Source organism: Ursus americanus, chromosome 23 (assembly GCF_024610735.1).
Source record: "Ursus americanus isolate L20-20 chromosome 23, mUrsAme1.1.p, whole genome shotgun sequence".
Lineage (NCBI taxonomy): Eukaryota > Metazoa > Chordata > Mammalia > Carnivora > Ursidae > Ursus > Ursus americanus.
This window is the reverse complement of record NC_142149.1, coordinates 22292270-22312203: the sequence shown is the minus strand read 5'-3', so window position 1 is coordinate 22312203 and position 19934 is coordinate 22292270. Positions and strand designations below refer to the sequence as shown.

At 61.0% G+C, this 19934-nt stretch overlaps 1 protein-coding gene across 1 annotated transcript in view; it reads left to right on the top strand.

Moving 5' to 3' along the window:
- Positions 1-19934, top strand: part of ARHGAP23 (Rho GTPase activating protein 23) — a 69427-nt gene that overhangs the window by 26772 nt on the left and 22721 nt on the right. Inside the window, 15 exon segments of the mRNA XM_045788819.2 lie at positions 1223-1253; positions 2444-2542; positions 2722-2800; positions 2966-3020; positions 5905-7069; positions 8721-8876; positions 9104-9215; positions 9386-9443; positions 10684-10827; positions 16119-16223; positions 16225-16437; positions 17809-17870; positions 18126-18256; positions 18869-18990; positions 19389-19544. Coding sequence (XP_045644775.2) covers positions 1223-1253; positions 2444-2542; positions 2722-2800; positions 2966-3020; positions 5905-7069; positions 8721-8876; positions 9104-9215; positions 9386-9443; positions 10684-10827; positions 16119-16223; positions 16225-16437; positions 17809-17870; positions 18126-18256; positions 18869-18990; positions 19389-19544 — 2688 coding nt within the window.

The following is a 19934-nucleotide window of genomic DNA, read 5'->3' as shown; positions in this document are numbered from 1 at the left end:
AAGACCCCAGGCAGGGCAGGCCAGGGACAGACTCCATCCCATTTCCAGAACCTGCCCAGGGCTGGGAGCCCTCAGGGAGCTCAGCCATCTGAATGCATCCGTTGGCCTCTGCCGCCAGCTCGCTCTGCTGTCAGCTCACATCAGCAGCACGCACACTCCCCGCGGGGGGGGGGGGGCCGGGGGGAGGCAGAGGGACTGCTCTCCAGCAGTGCCCAGCCGCCTTTGTGTTCGGCCGGGGTGCCAGAGAGTCCTGGGTTTCAGCCCTGCTTCTGCTACTGCCCCTGAGTGGCCTTGGACAAGTCACGCCCTGTCATCTGCTATGGGATGGATGGCCTGTGGAGCGTGGTAGATCAGACGACGCCCAGCATCACATCCGGCTCTAATGTGCCACGTCCTGCTGCCTGGTCCTGTCTCCCTGACCTTCTCCTTTCCCTCATTTCTGGTTCCCCCCCCAAATCCAGTACTCTCCCCCTCACTATCAGGAAGGTCCCAGAGGCCTCCCTAATGGGTCTCCGGGACTCCATTTCTTAGCCCTGCTAGATGCTAGAATCTTCTTCCCTAACTGTTATTTCACATCCACTCTCCCACCCAGGAACCTTCACTGGCTCCCTCTTTCTCTCCTTTCAACCCCGAATGCTTTAGTCTGCCTTCTGGCATCAGCTTGCTGTTGCTTTCTTTCTTCCTCAACTCAGCTGATCCAGTCCCATTTCTTTCTGCCTCCCGCCTGTATACGCCCCTCCCCTCCCCCATGGTGCCCTCTCCCCTTCCTCCTCAAACTTGCCTTAAAATCCCCTCCCCCAGAGGGGTGCTAATCAGGCCTTCCCTTCCATTCTCTAAGAGCTGATAGCCACTGTTTGCACTTGTCCTGACTGCTTATCTGTGTCTGCCGGGATCCTCTCTGTGGGTAGCGTGTTTGGAACCGCCTCCATCGGGCTTTGAGCTCCCCAAGGGAAGGGGTCATGCATCCCCCATTGGATTGGGGGCTTTCAGATGGCTGAGATACAAGGCTGTGGGATCATCAGTGATGAGAGTGGGTTCATGTAACTGGGGAACATTGCCTGGGACTTGATGTCCCCACTGACACCCCTCCAGCCCCCTCTGGGCACTGGGCTAGTTGTGGGAAGATAAGAGGGAGGCTGGTGGGGGAGCTTGAGGGGCCCACCCAGGTGGGGCTGTTGAGGGTTAGATGGAGGGCCCACACCCACCTCTCTGTCCCCCCCAGGAGGAAGAGAATGGAGGCCGAGGAGGAGGAGGTAAGGAGTGGTAGGGGTGGGTGCCAAGGCTGGGGCCCATCCTCCAGCTTCTGTTTCTCCCCCCTCTACCCCAAGTCACCCTGGATTTTGCTGCCCCTCCCCCCCATTGTTCTAGTCTTTGCTCTTTTCTATGTCCACTCTGGATATCTGCGCTCGCTCGCTCTCTCTCTCTCGATCCTTCTTTTCTTCTCTCACATTTCTCTCCCTCTGGGCCTGTCCATTCCACACTGGGAGTGGGGGGTGCTCTGGGGAGCAGATGGCTTTCTAAGACCTGGCCCCTGGCCCCTGGGAGTTACTCCCAGCCTAGACTGAGGCACGGACAGGGGTGCAGAGCCTGGGGGCTGGCGGTAGGGTGCAGCTGACCAATGGCTGTCCTCAGGGATAGAGACACTGTGGTTCTCTTGGGTGTTAGGGGAGCCCTGAGGTCTTTATCTTTTCAGATGTGGGCCTAACTCCCCTGGCTGTCACCCTTGCTAGCTCAAAGGACCCCTTTCTGCAACCCAGGGTATTCAAGACAGGCAGCCTTCTTTCTCTGCCATTGGGGCTTCTGCTGGGCAGCCGTGGTGACACTGTCTTCCCGAGTCCCCCTTTGCGGAGGCTTATGGGGGTGAGGGCAAGAGCCAGCTGACCTAGAACAGGCCCATTCCCCTGATGGAGACAGCTCGCTGCAGAGGATAATTGCTGAGGTGTAATGTGATATCACGAGGCAGTGAGCGCCCATCTCAGGATCTGGAGGCCTCTGCTTAGAGCCCCCCACCCCCCACCCCGACCCTGGGGAAAGGGTGGGGGGAGGTGCGGGCATTGAGTGTCTATGAGCTGCAGGGCCTTTCTGCGACTCTCCCCAGGTCTGCAGGTGCAGACGTTCTGCCCCGCTGGCCTGGGAGCTCCAGCAGGGCAAGGCCCACTTCCGTCCGTCCGTCCTTATTAGTCCGCTCTCTGGCACAGTGCTGGGAGGCGAGAGGCATTTGAGTGACCCTGTGTGTTTGTGTAGGTTTTCTTCCGCATGGGTTTTTGTTCTCCCAGGGGTGTGTCCTCTTGTCTCCCCGTGCATCCGCGTCTCCGTGAGCGGGTCCGTGTTTGTGTCCGTGTGAGTGTGATCCTTCTCTGAGTGTGTGTCCCCTGTGTGTGTAGCTGTGCATGGGTGTGACCTTCAGCAGCCACCCCCAGCTAACCTGGCCGATGCCCACCAGGACCCTCCCCCCGGCACCACCGCCTGGAGCCCATGGATACCATCTTCGTCAAGAACGTGAAGGATGACGGCCCCGCCCACAGAGCGGGCCTGCGCACAGGTGAGGTGTCCCCGGTGTGCAGCTCCTTGTACTTCTCTGGGTCTCTTCTCCCTACCCTCTCGTTGGGATGGGATTCCCAGATCCTGGCGCTGTCATCCACACCCGGGATAGGGGTTCTTAGGAGGAACCTCTGCCACCCCTCGGCCTGCTCACGTTGCGACCCTGCCCCTTTTCTCCAGGAGACCGGCTGGTGAAGGTGAATGGGGAGAGCGTCGTTGGGAAGACCTACTCCCAGGTCATAACTCTGATCCAGGATAGGTGAGCGCCCCCTGCCTTCCTTCTCCTGTCATAGCTCCCAGCCCACTCACCGAGTCCCTGCACCCCACACCCTTGACCCTGGGGGGGTGCCCTGGCGACCAGGATCCCTGTTCTCCCAGACCCTGTTGCCTCAGCCTGGCCTGACCCCCTGCCCTGTCTCTGTAGCGATGATACTCTGGAACTCTCCATCATGCCCAAGGACGAAGACATTCTCCAGCTGGTGAGTCCTGCCCTACTGTCTGCGGCGGAGGGCCCCTGGGGCCTGGGGGCAGGATACATCCCTTCTCTTTGGGCCTCCCTTCTGCGTTAGATGCTTTGGGAGGCAAAGAACAGTGTCGGGGGCAGGGGGCAGCACCAGCCCAGCCATGTCCAATCGGGGCTGCCAGGCCCATCCCTGGGCTGGGGCGGGCTGTTGCTTCATTCAGTGCTGCTCTCTGTGCTGGGGGAGGGGCAGGCGCTGGCCTTGGCAGGCAGGATTCCTGCCAGGGTATCTGGAAGGAGGGCGGCCCAGCGGGCCCTGCCAGACTGGCACGTTCTTGTCGGCTCCCGTGAGCCTGTTGTCCACACCCCCTCCCTGCCTGGCCCCGGGGTGAGTGTGTCTCCTGTAGATGTGTCCACACACACATACACGTACCACCCCACTCCACCCCACCTTCGAGTGCTGCTGTTCACACAACACCCCACATACCACTTGATACCCAAAGCAGAACACACTAGGTACACAGCCACACAACGGAACCCCACAGCACCTACCCTCCGCCCAGCTCACAGCGCGTGTACCCACAGACATCACGGCATGCTCCGGCCTGGCACACCAGCCCCGCCACCAAAGCTTACACTTGGAATGCACAGGCCAAGTGCCCCTCGCCCCTCCGCGGGCATGGCGGCACACCCAGCACCTGGCCCTGGGCCGCCGCACACAGAGCAGGTGCCCAGACTGCATGCAGGGTACCCTGCACTCACGCGTGTCCCTGTCCGCCCCACACACTGCGCACATGCACTCACACACGCTTACACACACATACATAGGCCGTCTGTCTGTGCACCCCGACCCCAGTCCTGGCCCAGAGCCCAGAGCCCAGAGCAGTCCTCTCTGCCCAGTGTCCAGTTTCCTGATCTCATGGGTCTCAGCCAGATGCCAGCTTGCTTGTCCCCAAGGTCACTGCCCCCTGGGGGAAGGCTGAGGGCCAAACCCAGGAGGTCCTGGGAGCCGACGGGCTGGCTTTTGCCCTGGATGTGCTCGCATAATCACTGTAATCACAGTACCATGCTTGGCACCATGCCCCTCTGGGAACCTCCACCCTCTGACCTGGATTGTCCCCTTGTCCTTCCTGGGGAGGGGGAGGTAAGGCTGGAGGTCCAGAGAGGTGGATGGCTCCCCACAAGTCTCAAAGGCCCTGCGGGTACGCTTCCCCCCCGGGCTGAGGCGAGGCCAGCAAGGAGGGAGTGCCGGGGTGGGATCTCTGGGATCTCTCCGGCCAGCGGGAGGAGGACGGCAGGGGTGCGGAGAGCAGCAGCCTTGAGCTCTGTTACCGGAGGTTCGAGGTTCGGGTGGGCAGGCAGTCCCAGATGTCAGCATCTGGGGCCCTCCGCCGCCCCCCCATTCCGGGCCAGCCAGAGGGTGGGGCCCAGGCATTCCTGTGGTTGGGAGCCAAGGCTGGAGGCCAATGGGGCCGCGGCAGCTGCTGACGCCACCGCCGACGCGGCGAGGCCCCTCCACACCCATCTTCCCCTCCCTCCTCCTCCTCCCGCCAGCCGAGAGAGAGAGAGAGAGAGAGAGAGAGAGAGAGAGAGAGAGAGAGAGCCGGTGGGGGCCAAGGGCAGCCACAGGGAGGGCAGACTGGGGGTGGGGGGGGAACGGAGGCTGGGCTGGCACAGGGGTCAGTGGGGCTTAGCCCGGAGGGGGGGGGCGGAGGCTGGCCGAGATGCTGCCACCACCGCCCTGATGCGGGGAGCCTGGGGAGCCGGCAGGATGGCAGGAGGGAGAGGTATGTGAGTGTCCCCGGCTGGGTGTGTGGGTCCAAAGGGGGCTGAGTGTGTGTGGGGGTGTGGTCTAGCTTGTCCTCATCACATGATGTGTGTGCCTGGGACTGGAGGGACAGTTACTTGTGTGTGTCTGTGTCTCATTGTGTTTCGCTCTGTGTGTGTCTTTGGGTGTGTGTTTTCCGGTATCTCCTTGTGGTGTGGCACACGCACGCGTGCGCACCCCCCCATGCGTGAGCATGTCTGTGTGTTTCACCCTCCCAGCCTTTGCTACTTGGCCCTGCGATAGCTCCCCCCCCGCCCCCACTCCGCCCCTATCAAGGGCCAGGCTAGGCCAGGGCCACAAGGCCGCTGTCCCTGGGGGCTGCCTCCTTTTTTGGCTGGGCCTGGGCACCGGCCCTGTCACTCCTCGGCAGTGCAGTGTCAGCCTGGGCTCCCAGTGCCAGATTCCAGTCCTGGGGTGGCAGAAGGTGGCCCCTCCCCCAAGCCTGGCCCAGAGGGAGCAAGAGGTAGGCAAGTTTCTCCTCACTCTGGCGGCCCTGGAGCCAGGCCCCAGCTCCCCGTCCAGGGTCCAGGGGATGGAGGGACAGCTGGGCTTTCCCAGCCCCCGCCCACCCCCAGCCCATCCTGCCGTGGACACACCCCTTAGTCGGCTTCCCTCTCTGTGTCCGACCACCTTGACTGGTCTCTGGTGGGGTTTCCCGGCTCTGCCAGAGGGGCTGTGGGCACCGTTGGATGTAAGGGAGCAGGGAGGCGCCTGAAGCCAGCATGGGGGGAGGACCCCAGAAAACAGATGTTGGAATGTTTGTGGCTAAAGGCTGTCCTTGTCATAAGTCTTAGAGAAATCCCGGCTATGTCTCCAGTGAGAGAGACAGAGTGTGTGTGTGTATGAGTGTGTGTGTGTGTGAGACTCTCAAAGGCCTCTAATTTCTTTGTTCTCTCCCTCCCTTCCCCCCGACTCTCTTTGGAGCATGCCCTCCCTCTCCCACCCACTCAGGGCTCCCTCTGCTTCATCCTTTCCCTCCGTCCGCTTCTCTGGGGTCTTGATCTCCCAGGGCTGCTTAGCTCTGCCTTGTGGGACTCGTCCCGCCCTGCTCACTTGTCTCTGTGTCCCCGGCCAGGCCTACTCCCAGGACGCCTACCTGAAGGGGAACGAGCCCTATTCTGGAGAGGCCCGGAGCATCCCAGAGCCGCCCCCAATCTGCTACCCTCGCAAGACTTACGCCCCGCCAGCCCGGGTCTCCACCTGGGCCACTATGGTGCCTGAGCCCCTCTCAGCACTGCCCAGTGACCCCCGGAGTCCTGCCGCCTGGAGTGACCCGGGGCCCCGTGTCCCTTCCGCTGCCCGTACCCATCCGGACAACTCTTCCCTGGGGATGAGCCAGCCCCGCCCCAGCCCCGGTGCCTTCCCCCGCCTCCCCTCGGAGCCCCGGACGCCCCGTGCCTTCCCCGAGTCTGGCGGCCGGGTGCCTCCCAGCAGACTGGAGTGCCAGCAGGCCTTGTCACACTGGCTGTCAAACCAGGTACCCCGCAGGGCGGGGGAGAGACGGTGCCCTGCCATGCCCCCCCGGGCCCGCAGTGCCTCCCAGGACCGGTTGGAGGACGTGACTGCCCACCGCCCATGGCCCTGCTCCACCTCCCAGGGTGCCTTGAGCCAGCTGGGTCAGGAAGGCTGGCACCGAGCTCGCTCCGATGACTACCTGAGCCGGGCCACCCGCTCCGCCGAGGCCCTGGGGCCAGGAGCACTGGTGTCACCCCGTTTTGAGCGCTGTGGCTGGGCTTCCCAGCGTCCGTCTGCCCGCACCCCTGCCTGCAACTCCAGGGACCTTCCCGCACCCCAGGCCCCACCCCCACCTGGTCTCCAAGGCCTGGACGACATCGGGTACATTGGATACCGGAGCTACAGTCCATCATTCCAGCGCCGGACTGGCCTCCTGCACGCACTCTCCTTCCGGGACTCACCCTTTGGGGGGCTGCCCACCTTCAACTTGGCTCAGTCCCCGGCATCGTTCCCACCGGAGGCCTCCGAACCACCCAGGGTTGTCCGCTCAGAACCCAGCACCCGTGCTCTGGAGCCTCCCGCCGAGGATCGTCGCGACGAGGTGGTCCTGAGGCAGAAACCGCCCACCGGCCGCAAGGTCCAGCTGCCCCCCGCAAGACAGATGAACCTTGGGTTTGGTGAAGAGTCCCCAGAGCCAGAGACCAGCGGGCGAGTAGAACGCCTGGGCAGGAAGGTGGCCCCTTTGGCCACTACTGAAGACTCCCTGGCTTCCATTCCCTTCATTGGTGAGTGACGGTCCAGGTGGCTGTCTTGGGAGACTTGGTCCTCTGTGCCCTGTTGTACCCCACCCACCTGTCACCATGGGCAAAACTCTGGGTTGAGTGCTGATGGGATCAGCCTGTTTCTCTGTCTGTCCGTCCGTCCTTCCATCCATCCATCCATCCTGTGCCCTCTTGCATCCTTCTGTCATCCTTTCTTCTGTTCATTTCTCCTCCAGCCATCTTTTCTCCGTCCCATTCTTCCTTCTTCCCCTCTTTCTCTTCGGCTCTGTTTTTACTTCCTTCTGTCTTTCCTTCCTTCTCTCCCTCCCTCCTTCCTTTCGTCCGCCCACCCACCCACCCACTCATCATTTTTCTTCTTTCCTCCTCCCTTTCTTTCTCCTTCTTCCCTTTGTTTGTTCATTCATTTCTCCCTTCTATCCCTCCATCTTTTTTTCCTATCTTCCTTTGTTCCTTTCACTCTTCATTCCTTCCACCCACCCTCCATCCATCCATTCATCCAACAAATATTTGTGCCAGGCCCTGTGTGAGGCTCCGTGCTCTCCTGGAGCGTGTGGTCCAGCGGCAGGGACAGATGATCGAAAAAGAACAACCCCACAGGGTGTGTGTATGTGATGGGAGTACAGGGAGCTCGAGGAGACAGAGAAGGCTGACATGGCCTAGGTTGGGGTGTGGTAGCCAAGGAGAGAATCTTGGAGAAAGGAGATTAGGGCTAAGACTTGAAGGATGAGAAGGAGTTAGTCAGGGGGAGAATGTTCAGGGAGAGAATAGAATATGCCAAGACCCCGAAGTGAGAGAGGCAGGGTGCCCTTCCAGGTCATCAGAATGGGTCCAGAGGGGCTGTCAGTCTCTGGGGAATTTGGACTTTATCCTGAGAGCAGAGGGGACACTGAAGGTTTGCTGTCTGGGGAACAGATGTGGAATAAAGGAGAGGCCAGGTGATTCCCAGGTTCCTGGCCTAGCTGAGGGTTGTGCCTCACCTCCATATTGGCAATGAGAGTGGAGCAGGACGAGGTTTAGGGTTTGCTAACTGTATCCATGAGGATGCATGATGGGCTGGGTCTGGGGGCTTGAGAGAAAGACCAGATGTGAGATCATGAGACCGGGAGCCAAGAGCCGAGAGACGGTACCTAGAGCTGAGTTTGGCGAGCTCACCCAAGGTGCAGTCGTGGGAGTGAGGGAGAAGAGACCTGACCAGGAGAGGAGACCCAGCCCTGACCTCCCCTGGCTGACCTTCGGCCTGAGGAGGCAGACACAGCCTTATTAAGTTCCTGGGCTGGGGGGAGAGGTGAAGCCTTTATTTTCAAACTACTCCCAGTCTGAGGGAGAAGCATAGCACCTGCCCACAAGCCCCCATCTGGTGGAGAAGACAGTCTTTACCCTTGGGAGACAGACTCCTAGTCCAGGAGCCCAGTCTAGGGAGGGTGGCTCGATCTCATGCCTGGGTCACCTCGGTGTGAAGGGGAAGGCAGGAGCTGAGCCTCCATGCTCACAGTCTGGAGGGGTAGGGGGTCCCTTGGCCATGGACCTATTGCCAGCAGGGCCTTGGGGGACTTGAGCCTTGGGGATGTGGTCTGGGCCTGGAGGTGAGGCTGGGAGTAGGGGCAGGCAGGTTTAGCTTTCGGCCACCTTTATCCACCGTTCCCTCTGCTTGCAGATGAACCCACCAGCCCCAGCATTGACCTCCAAGCCAAGCATGTCCCTGCCTCTGCTGTGGTCTCCAGCGCCATGAATTCAGCCCCCGTCCTGGGCACCAGCCCATCCTCCCCAACCTTCACCTTTGCCCTCGGCCGCCATTACTCCCAGGACTGCAGTGAGTGCTCCCTGAACCCCAGCGCTGTCCTCCCCCTTGCTGCCTAGTCCTCGGGGGTCTCTGCTGGGCCTGCTGCCTGATGTCTGGCCTCTTCCTGCTGGCTTCTGCTACCCCTGGGACCCCATGGGTAGAGTCACCTCCGGGCCCGGCCCAGATGGGAGGGCTCCGGGAAACCCCCCACCCTGCCGCCCTGCTGACCCTGTGGCCCAATGTGGGCGGCTTTGCAGGCAGCATCAAGGCCGGCCGCCGCTCCTCCTACCTGCTGGCCATCACCACAGAGCGCTCCAAGTCCTGTGACGATGGGCTCAACACCTTCCGGGAAGAGGGCAGGGCTCTGAGGTGAGGATGGGCTGCGGCCATCACGGCCACCCCACTGGGCTCTCGGCCTCGTGGTCCTCTACACACCAGGGCAATGAGTTCCCTCCCTGGAAGGCTCCTGAGCCTTGGGATTCGGGGGGAAGTCCTAGCTGTGCTTCCCACAGCCCTCACACTCCGTTCTCACTCCCCAGGCGCCTGCCAAACCGAGTTCCCAGCCTGCGGATGCTGCGAAGCTTCTTCACTGATGGGGTGAGTGGCGAGTGTGTGTGGGGGCGAGAGTGTCGGGGGTCAGGGAGTGCCCGGTGCCTCAGCTGTGGAGCCCAGGGGCCAGAGATGGTCTACTCCTGCTCCTGTCTCCCCTCCCCCGCTCTGGGCCCGATCGCCCTGGCGTCAGCCGTGTGGGCTCCGGCATCACTTAGAGACACCTGCACCCTCGCACCCAAGGCCGGGGCCCTTGCCGTGCCCCCGTCTCGAATGCCCTTTCCACACACCCCTCCGCGGCCACATGACTCATTTGGTTACTTTCTTCAGGTTTTTCGAACTTCTCTGAGATTTTTAGCCTTTATCCCTGACATTTCATGCCTCCCTGCGTCACCTCGGTTTTTCTCCTCCGCCCTCCTCGCGTGATACAGTTGACGCGTCTGCCTCTTTCCTTGCCTGTGTCCCCACTAGCATGTACGCTCTGCGAGGACAGGGAGCTCGTTCAGCTTGCTTGCTCCCCGTGGGTACCTGAAACTGCCCGCCCTTGGCGCCATCGGGCAGGATCTGCGTGGCGTCTTCAGGGCGCAGGGGACACGGGAAAGGAGGGTGACCCAGGATTGAGAGTGATGGACAGGCTGGGGTTCCCAGGCTCCTCCCCTGGGGACCACCTGGGGTCAGTTCTGAAATGGCCCTCACTCTTTGTGATTAGGGACAGCCTGGAAAAGCCATTTGATTTCAAACCCTCGGTATCTTTGGTTCATTTGACACCTTGAGGACATCGTCACCTGGCTTACTCCTTATCACTTCCTCTGCTTACTTAACTCTCCCTTGACCTGTCACTTCTGTTGCTGGAGTCGTGTTGACACTATCACTTCCTCTGTTTAACTCCTTGTGGGCATGACTACCTGTTCCCCTAACTCAGCCTCTGTTGATGTGCCTACTTCCTCTGTTTATTTAACTCCATGTCGACACAATCACTTCCTCTGTTTCCTTAGTTTCTTCAAGTCTATAAAATGACGGGAGGTTCCAGATTGGCTTTTCTAGCGTGGTGAGGCATGTGGTCGGCAGGCCACGGCCCTTCCTCCTTTCTGGCTTCCTCAGCCCATGGGTCCCATGGCCTCAGCGCAGAGGTTCCGAGAGGGCAGGAGGGGCCCGTGAGGCCACACAGCACAGCAGAGCGTTGCCCAGGCATACCCCGGGCCCGTGTGGCTGCGGGAGGCCCATGGGGCTCCTGGCATGCTGGTACCGTGGGAGCCCCCCTAAGTTGCCCTCCGTCGTCTCGCTGCAGTCCTTGGATAGCTGGGGCACATCCGAAGATGCCGAAGCTCCCTCTAAGCGCCACTCGACCTCTGACCTCTCAGACGCAACCTTCAGCGATATCAGGAGAGAAGGCTGGTTGTATTATAAGCAGGTCCTCACCAAGAAGGGGAAGGTAAGGTGCTTGCCGGGATGAGGTGGAAGTGGATGGAAGCCGTCTCCGGCAGAACTCTCCGGCTTCTGCACCCACCCACAGCCTCTGGAGCCTGAGAGGCCCAGCAGAGGCTGTAGCACGAGGGGTGGAGGTTAGATGTCAGGAAGAACTTCCTGGGGGACCCAAAGAACTCATGAAAAAGAGGTGAACCAGAGAGATGGGCTCTGCTGTGCGATGGGTCTGGTCAGTGTGCCTGAAATTCAGACAGAACCACCCCACAGTGATGCTTGGTTGGCACATCACCCCAAAGAAGGACACGGGGGCTCACGGAAAATAAGGGAGCAAGGCCAGAGTGATTCTTTTAGAGGAGCTGAGACCCCAAAAGAAGGCAGGGTCTTGCAGGACGAGGAGAGATTTGAGTCTCTATCCCAAGGGCCCCTGAAAGCACCGGGGCCTCTTATCATTTGGCTTCCTGGGGAATGAATTAGAGAGGGGCCGACCCGAGGCAAGAAGACCCATTAAGAGCCACCACAGCGATCCAGGTGAGCGATGAAAATGGCTGGGCCCGAGGGTGGCTGGGGGACAAACAGGATCCCAGCGTGAGAGGGCGGGGCCCCTGGGTCCACGGAGTGTGAAGGGCTTTCCAGGCCGTGCTGCGGCTGAGGAGGAAGGAGGAGACGCAGCAGAGCTGAGCAGACTGGTTAGCATAAAGCTGGGCTTGGCCCTTGACTGCATCAGGCCTTGCTGGGGGGAGCTGGGGCGACTCAGCTGTCTATGACTCAGTTTCCTCGTCTGTAAATAGAGCTAACGACAACCCCTGGCACATACACCTGTTGCCGAGGATTAAACGAGTTGACCTGAGCTAAAGTGTACCCGGGGCCTGGCCCAGGGAGCTCTTCTCCTGCTGTGATTCGAATTTTCCACCCTGCCTTCTAGGGGTCTTGTACCTGGGGAGAGAACATAAGCTTTGAAGTCAGACAGACTTGGAGTTCCTGCCCAGCCCCTCATGGCCAGCATAAGGCTTTGGGCAGCCCCCTTCACCCCTGTGCCTCACTTTTCCGATCTGTAAGATGGGGACAGGGTTATCCTGCACCCTGGGCTGCTGTGAGGTGAAGTGAGCTGGGGAGGCCAGGCGGGGCAGGCGTTCAGCCGTGCCCTCGTCCAGTCCGTGGTAATGACCGAGTGCCTGCCGTGCTCCTGACTCGTGGTCGAAGTTCTGGGTATTTCATGGAGAGGCAGCCAGGCCAGTCCTGCCCTGCTGGGCCTCAGGGCGAGCTGAGAAAGCACGTGGTGCATAGTAGTTGCCAGTGTGTGACTGTTATGGGGGAGGAGGAGAGCGGAGCGGTGTGTGGTAGGTGACCCCAACCTCAGCGGGGTTCAGGAAGGTGTCCAGGAGGCTGTGACATGAAGGGTGTGTGAGAATCCACAAAGCAGGGAGGGAGGGGAGTGCTCTGACAGCGGAGACACCCTCCTGGATGGTCTGGGGGAATGGAGGGCGTACTGGGTGGCTGAGGGCCAGGCCGAGAGGGGGAAGCCGAGGCGGGGAGTCTGGCGCCTGCTTGCAGGGCCTCATCCCCCACAGCAAGCCTTTGCAGGGGTTCCGATGGGGGTGGGAGGTGTGTAAGCCTAGGAGGCAAGGGTCACGTCTGTGACAGGAGAAGACAACGCCATCGCTGTTGTCCAGGTGAGCGAGGGTGGGGGCCCTGACCCAGCTCCTGGCATGGGGCCAAGGGGAAGGCACAATTTGGAGAGATTGAGGGAGGCCATGCCTGGGTTTGCTGACGGCTGGGAGGTGAGAGACAATGGAGGAGGCAGATGATGGCTGTGGGGGTGATGGGGCCTTCCCCTGAGCCACAGGGCACTGAGGGGCAGGTTTGGTGAGAGGACACCAAGGGTTCCTTTGGCGACTTGTGGAGTCCAAGGGCCCTGGGACATGGAGGTGTCCTGGGGACAGAGGCTCCAAGGGCGTGGCACTTTGGAGGGAGTCCATCAGGGTATGCACGGGCACGTGCCACCACAGGTTGGGGAACACCGAGGGAGAAGGCAAGAGACTGGCTGCATCTTGAGAGGACATGGGGAACGCAGGCCAAAGAGCAAAGCCAGCAAGATGGCAGGAGGGGTTGCCTAGGAGGGGCAGCAGGGGCCAGCTGTGTGAGCTGAGGAAGGGGAGCCAGTGCGGACAAACCCTTCCAGCCCAAAGTTGGAGCCCCTCAGAGGGCCTGGGGAGAAGGCTGACTCCTGCCTGCCAGGTAGCCTGGCCCCCAGCTCTGGATGGCCCCCGGCTGCCCCACCACAGCGTCTCCTGGGCAGGGAGGGGAGCTGGCCCCTTCCTGCTCCCTGGCCAGTTCTGGAGGACAGGGCCTTCGCTCCGGGCTCGGCCAGGACCTGATTTCATTTGTCCCCTCGGTGCTGTGGCCTGGGAGTTAGAAGAGGGGTCCTCAAGTCAGCTTCAGGCCCTTCGTCTGTCCAGGGAACTGGTTGACAGCCAGATGTTGTCTGCTCCAGCTAGTCTAGCCTCTCCTGGGTAGCCCCCACCCAGCCCCCAGCCTCGTCCGGAGGCCATTTGCTGTCGGGCAGAGGGGGGCGGGTGTGACAGGTCCCTGCAGTCACAGACCTCACGCGTGAGCCGGATATAACCTTGGAGACCAGCTGGTACACTTTTCATTTTACCAGTAGGGAACACTGATGCCAAGGGAGGGGCCTTGGCTCGTCCAAGGTCACCTAGCTGGTTCGGTCTCAAAGGGGCACCTTGCCACCACCTCACTCTGATATAAAAAAAAATCCCCTGGAGGGCCAGGCCGTCTCCTGCTCTGATGATCCTGTCTGGGTCCTTCAGGGCCAGGGCCAGGGCCGGGGTGGGCAGGGCTCATGGCCACACGTGGCTGTGTGACCTGCTGGCCATGGAGCTTCCTCACCTGGTTTGTGCGGAGGGCAGAGGCCCGTGGTGGGTGAGGAGTGGTAGGCAGGCTACCAGCCCAAGGAAGGGAGCCTCGGTCTGATGGGGGAGATGGAGCCCCTGCCGTCAGTGTGCTCCCAGGATGATTAATTCATTGATTCAGTGACTATTGATGGCACTTACGCTGCGCCCGGAGACGCTCTAGGCTCTTGGGTGGGGACATGAGAAGAGAGACAGGCTCCCTGCCCCAGGAGCTTCCCAGTTACTGGAAAGATCCACAAGCAGCATCACGAGGCTGCAGTAAGCACTCAGGGAAAAGGAACTGGGTGATGTGAGTGCCTTGAAACGCGGAGATAGCAGGAGCTGCCTTTAGAAAAAAGGGTCAGAGAAGGCCTCGCTGAGGAGGTGATACTCGTGACATTTGAGCTCAGACCTAAAGGGCAAGAGCGAGGCCACATGGAGAAGGGAGAGAAGGGACTCTTGGCAGAAGTAACAGCTGGAGCAAAGGCCACAAGAAAGGAAAGGGTGGCTTGTTCGCTAGAGAAGGCCCCTGTGTCTTGACACAGTGAGAAAGAAGTCGGTGGAGAAGTTGAGTTTGGAGACGGAGGGACACATCACAGAAGTTCTTAGATTTGATTCCACTGGCGGCAGGAACCCACGAAGAGGGTGCTAAGCAGGGGAGAGACAGGATCTCATTTACATTACAAAATGGTGGCTGCAGGGCGCCCGGGTGGCGGGTGGCTCGCAGGTTAAGCATCTGGCTTCGGCTCAGGTCATGATCTCGGGGTCCTGGGATGGAACCCTGCATCGGGCCCTGCTCAGTAGGGAGTCCGCTTCTCCCTCTGACCCTCCCCCTTCTCGTGTTCTTTCACACTCTCTCTCAAATAAATAAATAAAATCTTAAAAAAGAAATGATGGCCGCAGGGGCGCCTGTCTGGCTCCGTCAGTAGAGCGCGCAACTCCTGGTCTCGGGGTCATGAGTTTGAGCCCCACGTTGCGTGCAGAGATTACTTTAAAAACATGGTGGCCGCAGCTGCTGGGTGGAGAGCGGATTGCAGGAGGCGAGGGTGGGGGCTGGGAAGGTTTGAGTAGTTGTCCAGGTAAGAGGTGCTGGTGGTGTGGACAAGGTGGTAGGTAGCCAGAAAGATGGAGACAGGCGGTATTTCGGAAGCAGAACAGCTGTGACATTCTGATGGGTTGGGTGTCAAGGGAGAGGAAAAGGGAGGGGTCAATGGCAACTCCCAGGTTTCTGGGCGTCTGGGTGGATTTACTGAGCTGGAGAAGTTGGAGGGGGTGCTGTGGAGAATAAATTTGATGAGAGAAAGCAAGTGCCCCTGGGTGAGCAGGTAGCGTGCCGAGCGCCTATGGGACGTGCAAGTGGGGACACAGCAGGCGGTGGGAGGTGCAGGACTGTGGCTGGGGGTTGGGGGGATGCCAGACCGGGGTTACATTTGGGAATCACCGTCAGCAGACAGATGGGATTTATAGCCACAGGCACGGATGACATCACAGGAGAGGCATGCGGGGAAAGGGGAGCCCAGGACAAAGTTCTGGAGCCCCTCCGCCCCTTCAGGGCAGGGTCTCAACCTCAGCTCTAGTGATGTGTGGGGCCAGGTGATTCTTTGTCGTGGGGGGCTGTCTTGGACATCGGGGGATGTTTAGCGGCATTTATGGTACTAAATGCTGTAGTACTTCCCCAGGTGTGACAACTGAAAATGTCTCCAGACAAACGTCCCCTGGGCACCATTCGCCCCCGTTGGTGAGAGGATGTTGGGGGAAGGAAACCAGTGGAGAAGACCGAAAAAGGAGCCAGTGGAATTAGGAGGAAAAACAGGGACCCTGGGGTCCCAGGTGCCAAGAGAGAGGGTTTAGAGAAGGAAGGGGTGGTGGGCTGGGCCACATGCCTGAGAGAGGATAAGGCCGGAGAAGCCGCCCCTGGCTTGGGCAACACGGGGGGGGGGGGGGCCTGGGCGGCCAGGATACTGAGTAGAGCCTTGAGCACGAGACCAAAGAGCGGGGAGAGCGGCTGCAGTGGACGATTCGTGACCAGTTTTGCTGTGCAGGGGGCAGTGTGTGGAGTAGGAATGGTTTTACTAGGATTTTAGGTAAGGCGGGCCATGCTGGGCCCGCGGCTGCTTCTGTGGGGCATTGCGGGTGCCAGATGCCCTTGACGCTCGTACTGAAAGATGCTAGTATTGAAAGGAAGGTGGGGGATCCTCTGGGGGGGTGGGGACCGAGAACGATGGGTAGGGGTATCCAGGCAGGGGAGGGGCGGGGCGTGGGGCGGGGTCCCCACCGCTGTGGCCGCCCGCAGCTCTCCTAGGGCCCCCCTCGGGCTGTGGGGGCGGGGAGGGCAGGCCTGGCCGCTCACAGCCTCCCCCCTCCCGTCTCTTCCCCTCCCCGTGTCTCCCTGCAGAAAGCGGGCGGCGGCCTGCGCCAGTGGAAGCGGGTGTACGCCGCGCTGCGGGCGCGCTCGCTCTCGCTGAGCAAGGAGCGGCGGGAGCCCGGGCCGGCGGCGGCGGGGGGCGGCGGCGGCCGTCGCAGGTGAGGACGAGGCGGCGCCCGTCTGCATCGGCTCCTGCCTGGTGGACATCTCCTACAGCGAGACCAAGAGGAGGCACGTGTTCCGGCTGACCACCGCTGACTTCTGTGAATATCTCTTTCAGGCTGAGGACCGGGATGACATGCTGGGCTGGATCAGAGCGATCCGAGAGAACAGCAGGGCCGAGGGCGAGGTGAGGGCCCGGCCGCCCACCGGGGCCGGGGAAGGCGGGGGTGGTGTCGGGGGGGGGGGGGGAGGGGAGGCCCCCAGGGCCGCCCCTCACCTGCCGTGGACCTCCTTAACCTCGCTGAGCCTCAGTTCCCTCGTCCATAAAATGGGCTAACAGGAGCACACCTTGCAGCTCCTCCCACTTGGGCTTTGGTGTGAAGAGAGAGAGCATGCAGACAGTGGCTCCCAGAGCACCTGGCACCCTCCGTGTTCCCTGGCTGGCAGGAACAATAATAACTGGAGGAATGACACTCATTATTATTATTATTATCATTATTAATTATTATTATTATGCCTTGGGAGGGCTCTGGCACAGAGAGGTCAGCTCCAGGCCAACCTCAGGTCAGGGTTCAGGACGCAGGGGCTTCTTCTGGAGGGGATTACAGAAGGAGGTGCCCCTGGGCCAGAACTGTGGCTGGCACTGCTGCAGGGGCTGGCCTGTCAGCGGGGCATGAACACATTGACCTTGGGAGGAGGCCAAGAGGACTGGCCTTTGGCAGCAGGCTGCACTAGTTGAGCCAAAGGCTTTGGCAGGCATTTCAGGGTAATTTTTAAAAGACGCCCCCTCTTGGGCAGCTGCTGCTTGCACACCAGGAGCCCGGGCTGGGGTGTCCGCCGCCCCTTGCCCCCTCAGCCAGGGGCCGGCACAGTGGTGCCTCGGCACCCGTGCACGAAGTCATGTGGGGGTCCTGGGCTCAGGGGCTGGTCCCTGCCCGAGGATGGTGGGCCTGGGCCCTGGTCCACGTGTGCACCTGCTCTGGCCATGGGAGGAGGGGCCCTGGTACACAGCCCCTGGGCCACAGACCCTCTCACTGAGGGGAGACCCGTCCTCTTGCTGAACCAGGCTCTGTTCTCCTCAGAACATCATCTTTCCTTACTGTAGGGAGGAAAGTACCTGGAATCCGTGGCCCCTGCTCTGGGGGCCTGGCTGGGCTGTTCCCAGCAGGGCAGAGTCAGAGGGTCCCAAGTGACCTTCATTGTGGCAGCAGCTGCCGATCACGGGGCACTTTTCTGTGCCTTTTCTGTGCCTTGCCGGGATGCGATCAGCGCTACGTGCGTAATTCTGCACCCCAACCCCGAGGTTGCCAAATTATCTCCTTTGCTGCTATGGAAGAGACTGAGGCTCAGAGAGGCTAGTGGGTTACTCTAGGTCACGCAGCTGGTGAGGGGGTGCTGGGGAGTCCAGCCCCAGTCTTTCTCGCTCCAGGGTGTGAGCCCTCCAGCTGGCAGATGGAAGAAGGAGGGGAGGCAAAGCGGAGGTGGGGGCTAGGGATGAGACCTGAGTTGGCTGGCTGTGGGCACTGATGGGCTCTATTTCTTCTTTCCTCTCCTCCAGGACCCCGGCTGTGCCAACCAAGCTCTGATCAGCAAGAAGCTTAATGATTATCGCAAAGTGAGGTGAGGCCTGGCTCTCCTGAACAGTCCTGGCCACGGGGCGGGGGCCGTCCAGATAGAGGCCATGCTCCGAGCCCACCTTGAGGCCTGAGGGCAGCCCCTGAGTCACCCTCTGCTGGGGGCAGGCAGGATGGCAGGGGCATCGAGCCCACTGCTTCAGGGCTGGAGAGGGAGGTCCAGAGTGGTAGGAGGCTAGGGCGGGCAGCATGTTGGGTCACCCCAGATGAAGACTTCTCCTCTCCCCCTTTTCCTACACAGCCATAGCTCTGGGCCCAAAGCTGATTCCTCCCCCAAAATCTCTCGTGGCCTGGGGGGCCTCAAGTCTGAGTTCCTCAAACAGAGTACTGCACGTGGCCTCAGGACTCAGGACCCTCCCGCAGGGAGCAAGGGTAGGAAGGTGGTTGCTAAGGGGGTAATGCGTGCGTGTGTGCGCGCGTGCGTGTGGGATGGTGGGGGTCGGCCCTGTGGGTCTGCACGGGAGCCGAGGGTGTGTGTGCGTTGGGCTCTGTGTGCCTGTGGGTGTCGGTATGCCTGTGAGGGTCTGGCGGCTCTCAGAGTCTCGGGGCTGGAAGGGCCTGGAACCTGATTTCCCTCCATGACATCCCAGCTGGGTAGCTTCCAAGTCTCTGCTTGTGTCCCTTCAGGGGCAGGAGGCTCGTCCTCTCTGGAGGCAGCCTTCTTCATCTTTATACACCTCGGGCTATTAGAAAGTTCTTTCTTTGGTTGTATCACAATCTATGGGCCCACCTTGTTGTTTTAGCCCTTGAGACCACATAGAAGTCCTTACCTACTCTGAGGCCTGTCTCCTCAGGAATACACACCCTCATCTCTTAGGCCTTCTCTCAGGATATAATTTCCCATCAGCCCTCCGCATTCCAGTTGCTTCTCTGATGGAGTCCCCATATGTCCAAACGTGGGTGAGTGTGTGTGACCAAGTGTGGCTGCTGCCCCTCCCCAGGCCCCCAGCTCACGCTGGCTTTGTCTGCCTTTCCGCACCCCAGATGACAGTGCTGCCCCTCCCAAGACCCCCTGGGGCATCAACATCATCAAGAAGAACAAGAAGGCAGCCCCCAGGGCATTTGGGGTCCGGCTGGAGGAGTGCCAGCCGGCCATAGAGAACCAGGTGAGTCCCCGCCATACTCCAGCACGAGCCAGCGGGGAATGGGGGAGCCCAAGGCACAAGGGCCAGAGCTGAGGGACTCTGGCACCAGCTCCCCATCTCATCTTGCAGCCACAGCGGTTGGAGGGGTGGGGGAGCACCCAGGGAGGGAACAGCAGAGCTGAGGCAGAACCCAGGACCCCAGCTCCCAGCTGGTGCTCCCTTGCAGACCTTGGCGAGGCTCCGGTGTTCCGTCTAGCCCCCAGACTGGAGGCCGTGAGGGCCTTGTGTCCCCCCCGCACGGGGTTCCCCGCAGCAGCTCTGGCCTGGCTCTGCTCTTGGCCTTCCCGCCTCTTCTGGCTCACGGCTGGGGAATCTGGCCCTTCACCTTCCTAACATGCCTGCCCTGCCTGTGTCCCCAGCGGGTCCCCCTGATCGTGGCCGCGTGCTGCCGCATTGTGGAGGCACGGGGGCTGGAGTCCACGGGCATTTACCGAGTGCCGGGCAACAACGCAGTGGTGTCCAGCCTGCAGGAGCAGCTCAACCGCGGGCCCGGTGACATCAACCTGCAGGATGAGGTGGGTGCGGCGGGGGGCGGAGGGGGCAAGGTGCTGTGTGTGTCTCTTGTGTTCCTCAAACCCTGCGATGTGCCTGGCTGGGGGCCAGGGCCCCAAGGTGGGCGAGGCAGGACCTGCCATGGCAAGCCGGTCCTGGGGATGGCCATCACCCCCCACCCTGCCAGCTAAAGCCCGAAAGACACACGGTCCTGGTTGAGGAGCCCTGAGGCAGAGGCTCGCGAGCACCAGAATAGTTCTGGGGGCCTGGAGGACAAACAGCGTTCGCTAAATGCCCGTGAAAGCCGGGTAGGGACCTCCCAGGCTGAGAGAATGGCGGGGGGCAAAGGCGCGGGCTCTGAAAGGTCGCCAGCAGTCAACTCACCTTCCCTGGAAAGGGCCAGGTGGCAAATG